The sequence below is a fragment of the Pavona decussata genome, unplaced genomic scaffold (genome assembly GCF_977016875.1).
Source record: "Pavona decussata unplaced genomic scaffold, jaPavDecu1.1 SCAFFOLD_51, whole genome shotgun sequence".
Lineage (NCBI taxonomy): Eukaryota > Metazoa > Cnidaria > Anthozoa > Scleractinia > Agariciidae > Pavona > Pavona decussata.
This window is the reverse complement of record NW_028145473.1, coordinates 1,327,480-1,334,809: the sequence shown is the minus strand read 5'-3', so window position 1 is coordinate 1,334,809 and position 7,330 is coordinate 1,327,480. Positions and strand designations below refer to the sequence as shown.

Below are 7,330 nucleotides of genomic sequence, written 5' to 3'. Positions count from 1 at the left end.
TATTCGTGTCATCTTGTTTCAATGTCTACATGCTTCATGTTAGTGACAAGATTAGTTGCAGTCCGCGTACCCGCAGACTTTAAACGTTTATCACTTTTTTTTAACACTTGAGCGCGCACCTCCAAACTTCACCACTTTTTGCTGAAACCACTCTGGTATAGTAGGTCCATTGGTATAGTAGGTCCATTGAATTTGATATTACCATATTAGCAAGTTAGGTTTTTCAGAAATTGTAATTGTTTTTGATGAATAAAAGTTATCTCTCTTACGATTCTTTTCATGCTTGTAGGTCATTTTGGTATTTTTCTGTTGGTTTTGATTACTTGAAGGTAGTTTCAAGATGGCGTTTGCTCGACGGTCATGACGTAGGCGACGTCATCGACCCATTTGTTGAACCTTGAAGGGAACATTTTCGCAGACATGTAGTGAAACATCCGGCAGGTTTCATTACCGCTTCAATACTCTTGACGTTACTGTGTGTTTGTGTGTGTGGGAAGAGGGGGGGAATTTGCTACGCAGTCCTTTTGTGTCTACCGCTGCTTGCATAGCGGTAGACAACTACGTAAATTGAAAAAAAAAATTAAGTTTTAAATCCCTAAACATCCATCGAGTTCTCCGCCATATAATTTAATTCCAGTCGGCTTTTCAGATCTTGCGGTAATCGCTGTTTATACAGTCTATAGCGGCGATCAGTATTATGTTAGCCCTTTCCTTTTTACGCCGCTAAGTGTTTTGTCAGAAGTTCGATTGCATGGCGAATTTCAACCCGGGCTGAAATTTACAAATGACACTGTCAGTGAATTTAACTCCCTCCTTTCTCAAGTAGAAGGAGGAGGTGGAGTTGTCAAAGCTTTGTTTCTTAACCTAGTGTTTATTATTTTTTTCTTTTCAAATCCTGTCGATATTCTTAGATATTCTACCGAAAATATCTGCAGAGTATTGTACATAGAAAAATAAAACTTCTTTCAATTTCACGTTTTAGTTTAGTCTACAGGAAGGTACATTGAAAAGAAGTACCGCGTTTCCTATCATTTGAAGCCCAACAAAGAACGACTTTTTAGCCAGTAAGAGCCCGCATAGCTTCCAATATAATGTACATTGCCATGAAAAACGCCATTACAGGAAAATCCATACACAACAACACCTCAGGAAAGCACTGCTTTTAACTCAGAGCCACCTTGTGCAAAATAATAAACAGCACCACAAAGAAATTGTCTTTCACTTACTTTTATTGAAATGATCGCACTTTAGAACCCAATGTTAGAGTCACCTTACATAAAGCGAGGTTTTGACTGTAGGTAATGCAGGGGTTACTACGCCTTTCAATGACATATAGACTCTGAACTTCAACCTCAAGTAACGATTTGCGTGCTTTATTGCCGTCTATCATAATTACGAAGACAACCGACTGGCCGCAAAGATAAAGAAACCGGCAAAAGTGGATCGAAATCCGCCAATCACAGCGCACTAATATGACCTTTTGACCCCCTTAAGCCAAACGTTACTGTTTTGTAAGAGGTCAGCTGCAGTGATTGACGGCAAGGAAAAGCGTAACGGTTGGTTGAATCTTGAACTTCAGAGTCCGCATGATATTGAAAGGCGCAGTAAACTTCAAAGACCAGAGTCCAACTAAACAGAATGGCGGCTGACAAGAGACAACGCGTTGATTAATCATGGTAATTGAATTGAGTGGAGTGCAATTTGGTCTGAAATCATACGCGTGATTTCAAAATCAAACGAGGACGCAGCGCGAGTTTGATTTGAAATCACAAGTATGATTTCAGACCAAAATTGCACGACACAAAGTCCAATTACCACTTTATTACACCTATTTTGAAATGACAGAGTATCATTGTCAATATTAATATTCTATTTTTGTTACTTCATTTCCATTTTGATGGGCTAAAGAAAGGATGCGATTTAGCGCAAAAAATGGTGCAATTTGGGAATAAATCGCACTGTTGAGAGCCAATCAGATTGCAGGGATCGCCAGTGATTTCAAAATGGGTGTAATAAAAACTACAACTGTCGTTTAGTCGATGAGCAAGTAACAAGGAAACTGCTTGTTCGTGGGCCTAAATAAAACATCTACGCTCGTTAACGTTCTTTTAGTTTAGTCCTCTTCGTAGTTTTCAAGTTTTGTGTGAAGTGAATGAATTCTGTCAGATCTATTTGGTATTGAATTTTTAATATCCTTTATCCTCAAGCCACGCGCTTATCTTGTTCGATTCACGTGACAACCACTTGCAGTTGAGGCGAATGTTCTCCAAAGATTGCTTGATGGTTCTCTCGGCAGCAGGGACGGAGTGTTTGGAGAAAAATTCCTGAGAAGAAAAGACAGATGAAAACTTCAAAAGCAGTCTAAGGAAAAAAATTGGTTTGGTTCACCGGCCAGTGGTCAAGTGACTGTCCTCATTTCGTGTTGCCGAACAACCTCATCAAATACCACACACTCAGTTGGCTCTTCCAGGGGAGTAATTTTTTAACTTCCACTTAAAAACGGATCATTTACAGTGACAGAAAGTATCTTATATTCACAAATCCGTCTGAAGCCAGTTTTAGATCAGCTCTTGAACACGGGTATTTTTTAAAATGATCTTACCTATGTCAGCGTTGCAAATGGAGTGAGACCAACTCGGAACCTTTTTTTTTTCACACACTTAGCTTTTTCCCCGTCCTTGTTGAGTTAGAAAAAGAAATGAAGCTAGGAAGAGTCGAAGTTCCCGAGTCGTCGGATTCCCAAGCGGGACACATGACCATTAGACTACCGACAACTGGCTGCAAGAGTGTTGCAATTTTTTGGCTAGATATCCTAACCCCAAATATAAAGGCTAATCGCAAGCTACTTAAGCTAAATTAGGCTAAATTAAGCGGAGAGCTATTTAGGATAGCCGGAGTGTCATTTTGTTGGTTACCAGTCTGTTACGGGAAGTTTCCGTCATCTTTAAGTGGGCTATATTTTGCCATACAAAGAATAGACAAGAAGATTGCTTTTCTTTCTTTGGTAAGACGAAAATCCAAAAGATCCGAAATCTGGTGAATCTACAATGCGTACAACTTACTTCGACCTCTTTAGCGGCCTGTTCAGTAACGAACATCTCTGTGGTCGCCTGCAAAGGAAAAACGATAAATTAAAAAAAAATTTAACATCAAAATTTCACTGGCAGTTAGGGAACACAGTAAAGGATTGATTGCACACACTGATGAAGGCATTGGCATTGAGTCGAAACAATTCGTAGGGTACACATCGTTTTCCTCTGACACCGTTCAATTTCTCAACAGTAAAGGATTTTTTTATGTTAAATTTCCTTTGTAAAATTCGACCCCAAAGGGAAGGGGCTGATAATAAGGCTGGTGGAGAAGGGACTTCCTGGAAAAGGGGCTCGGAAAGAAGAAGGGTTCAATTCCCAATTTGCCCAAGCTCGGCATTAATGTGGATACGTGTCTCTACAACCGTTTCTCTTACAAAAGCAAAGGAAATACACTTGCAAAGATTATAGGGATGATAATAATAATAATAATAATAATAATAATAATAATAATAATAATAATAATAATAATAATAATAATAATAATAATAATAATAATAGTAATAATGATGATGCTGATGATGATGATGATGATAATTGAGAAGGATGCAGAAGGCTACCATCTCGAGTTCTCTCAACATAGTGAGAACTTTCAAAGCTACCGTCACTTGACTTTCCCTGAGGGAATAGCATAGGAGCTCAATATAGTTTTAGTATCAGAGAGCTTTAGATTGTCTATTAGATTTTTATCTTTTATCGCCAATTTTATTTTATTTAACTCAGCAGTTTTCTTTTTATAGTTCCTTCAGATCGTATAGGTTACGCTGCGCGCCCTATGTGGTTCTATTTTAGCATCCATGCGTTTATCAGCTGCACATAATAATAATAATAATAATAATAATAATAATAATAATAATAATAATAATAATAATAATAATAATAATAATAATAATAATAATAATTTAAACATTACCAGAAACCAAGGATTTAGTACTTGCCAAATGATTCAAAGTTGCAAAAACACTCTGGCGAATGTGTTATACTATTTAGATGATAGAAGAATGTGAGAGCTGGGCTTGCCAGGGAGTGCCAATTCGACAGAAAAAATTAACTCGAACTGAAGACGTCAAAGGTTTTATTAAAGTCAACCAAGGTAGATACAAAAAAGACGACGCTAATTACCTTGACAAGACGGCACAACAGGAATCCTCCTTCGTAACGGTTGTACAGTTCATCCCAGTTGTCCTGGACGAATTTCCACGCCATTTCACGTCCTTTTACACTGAGACAACAACAAAAACAAACAAAAAAGTTTCATTTCAACCCTTAATTTTTTTTTGAAGGGGCTAGAGCAGAGTATATTATAGAGTGCGGCATTGCATTACCACGAATAACAATATTTTCAAGCAAGACATTTGCAGAGGTACGTCAAATATAGCGCACAAATTTTCCACAGGACGGCTACATGTATGTTCCTTTTTCAACTAGAGATTTGACAATAATTTATGGGTAACATTTTGGGAACATGGATATATTATTTTGAAGCTTTACTGCACAAAAAACCTGTAAAACGCTACACAACAAATTTTAACTGCTATCAGAGCAACTTTTACAGTCAACCCAGGTCGCGCGTGAACGATATTTTTGAAATTTGGACGGAGTTTTGAAATTTACATGTCAGTTTTGAAAATCGCCGACGAGATTTCAGAGTTCCCGTATAAATTTCCCTAGCTTATTGACGGTATAAAGCTATGAATTTTTCTTTGCATTGCAAAATTGAATATTTCAAGAATAACAATTGTTTCCCAAGTATTTTTGAATCTTTTTTTCAGTTAATGCGTCTTTTTCGGAACGATTTCCAGAGAAATGTCCAACATTCCATTCACGCGTCAGACATTACAAAGAGAAATTCGAATGTTCATTTCATTCTTGGAAATACTGTTCACGCGTGGCCTGAATTGACTGTAAAAGGTCCTTGACCATATGTCAGAATATTAATTTTGCAACAAAATGTTATCGTTGGTATTGTTATGTTCTGTGCTACAACTAAAATTTATTGTGCCCCTTTCCGCAAGATAAAAGCCCCCTAAAATATCCGATGGGGGACCTACAGGAATAAACTATCAGAATAAACCCTGCTAGAGGTTGGACGGTAGAACTGACCAGACGGTCGCTGGTCTAGCTCTAGCTACTGACATTGAAACTTTGCTGCGAGATACTGACAGGGACAATGATGCACTTGACAAGCACTTTATCCAGGATAGAGGAGGGGGGAGACATTTTCCTACTTGCTTTGCACTTAGCGAAAGCGGGGCGGTCGTGGGGGGGGGGGGGGGGGATGAATGCGAGTTAAAATACAACACAATTGACATTTGTAAACGGAAACACTGAAGCCACTGACCTGCCAGTGACACCCGCAATCACAAACACAGTATCCTGGGAACGTACCTCGTCCTATGAAGTAAATATAAACAACTTTCGATAGTAAATACTGACTGCTACACAGTGAAAGAACACTACTGAAGCAAGATCTCGCCATCTAGTCAGAATATGTTACGAAAATGGTGGTAAGAAAGAAAGAACTTCATAACTTTGGAATTAAAGGGGATAACGACTGAACTTACTGCGGGAAACAGGACTTTATTAACCAGACTTTTATTGACTGACAATTCACTCAGCGCTTCAAACGATTTATTTTTTTTTTAAAACTCATAACATAACTTTCAATCTAAGAACTGTTGAGTGTTTATTTGAAAACTTTTAAACACTCCTCAGCATTCCTTTAAAAAAAATCACCAGACGCTTTCATTCATTCTGCGACAATACATATCTGACACGACACAACTTAACGAACAACCATTACCCCGTTCGGACTTCATAAGCTGGAATTTGAGATAATAAATTTTTGCTATTATGTGATAGCTGAGGCAAAAAAAAAACTGTACAAGCAAGGTTTTTATCCTTTTACCTATAAAAACGCTCCTATTTTTTTCTTTTGTGTGTAGTTTCCCTTATAAAAAGAAAACCCGATGTGCGTGGGTCGAGGGCGTGGTTCTTACTTAGAGTCTTCGGGTAAAAGTTAAGTTTCACCTTGAAGACGACAGCAGCTTCAGGATTTCAGTTCCTTTGGTAAATTTTACTACGCTATAAAAAGTGATTCTAACCTCCAAGTGCATGAATGAAATCCTAAAGTGAGACCATTCGAATAAAAGCTACTGAGCAGAACTTTCCTGTGGTGCTGTTTATTATGCTGTACAAGGGGGTTCTAACTTTTCAGTCTGTTGCTAAAATCCTAAAGTGTGACCATTGAAATGAAATCTAGTGAGCAGTACTTTCCTGTGATGTTGTTTATTATGCTCTTCAACACGGTTTTCACTTTCGAATCTGTGAATGAAATCCATCCTTTAGTGTGACCATACATAGAAAACTACTGACCAGCACTTTCTTGTGCTAAGGTGATTTTCTGCGGGATGAAATGCAAAGGTGCAAGGGAGTGCTTTCTGATTAAAAGAATATGACTACTCACTGACATCGCGAAGTCCAAAACTTTCTTGATGAGCTCAGGTTGTGATACAGCTCCCATAGTTCGCATCAGTCGAACCTTCTCCTCGTGCAAATCAGCTTCTCTGAACAGCTTCATTACAGCCTCCAGGGTGCTACCATCACCATGCCTAAGAACAGTGCTGTATATCGGTGCCCTTAAGTCTGCAGGGATCATCGATTCACCCTTACAGTGGGCGTCAAATCTTCTGCACGCCTCAGCCACGGTAGCTATATCACCATATCTACCCATGCAGGCAACGATCAGAGCGCGGAGGAGAGCATCAAGGTGTCCTAGAGGACAGTAAGGAACGTGGTTCATAGCCAGATAGAAAGACAGACACACAGACACACAGACACACAGACACGATCATTACAAATCAACATTGCTAGTAGGGTGGTGTAGGTAGGTAGGTACGTAGACCTCTAAGTAGCAAGAAAAAAAAAAAAAAATAATAATAATAATAATAATTATAATAATAATAATAATAATTATAATAATGATAATTAATTTCTAGCGCATTACATTAAAATCTCAATGCTCTTACAATGTACAACAATTTAAGGAATGCAATATCAATAAAACCTTACACAAAGAGAGGCTCAAATAGTTCAACTTTCCACTCAAAAAACAGTAATTAACTGTAAATCGGTGGTTTTTGAAAAATATTAACATTTTTATACATGGAACCTTACATCAGTTGTTTTGATAACAGATTACATTTGAAGGGCAGAGAAAGATTAAAGAATTACGCCAATGT

At 38.0% G+C, this 7,330-nt stretch overlaps 1 protein-coding gene across 1 annotated transcript in view; it reads right to left on the bottom strand.

The window, feature by feature from the left end:
• Positions 1-1,211: 1,211 nt before the first annotated feature.
• Positions 1,212-7,330, bottom strand: part of LOC146481004 (puromycin-sensitive aminopeptidase-like) — a 28,008-nt gene continuing 21,889 nt past the window's right edge. The window contains exons 19-23 of the mRNA XM_085108691.1: positions 6,556-6,863; positions 5,431-5,483; positions 4,212-4,311; positions 3,063-3,110; positions 1,212-2,324 (exon numbers count right to left, since the gene is read on the bottom strand). Of these exons, the coding sequence (XP_084964817.1) occupies positions 2,187-2,324; positions 3,063-3,110; positions 4,212-4,311; positions 5,431-5,483; positions 6,556-6,863 (647 nt within the window). The 3' untranslated portion in view covers positions 1,212-2,186. The remainder of the gene's footprint in view (positions 2,325-3,062; positions 3,111-4,211; positions 4,312-5,430; positions 5,484-6,555; positions 6,864-7,330) is intronic.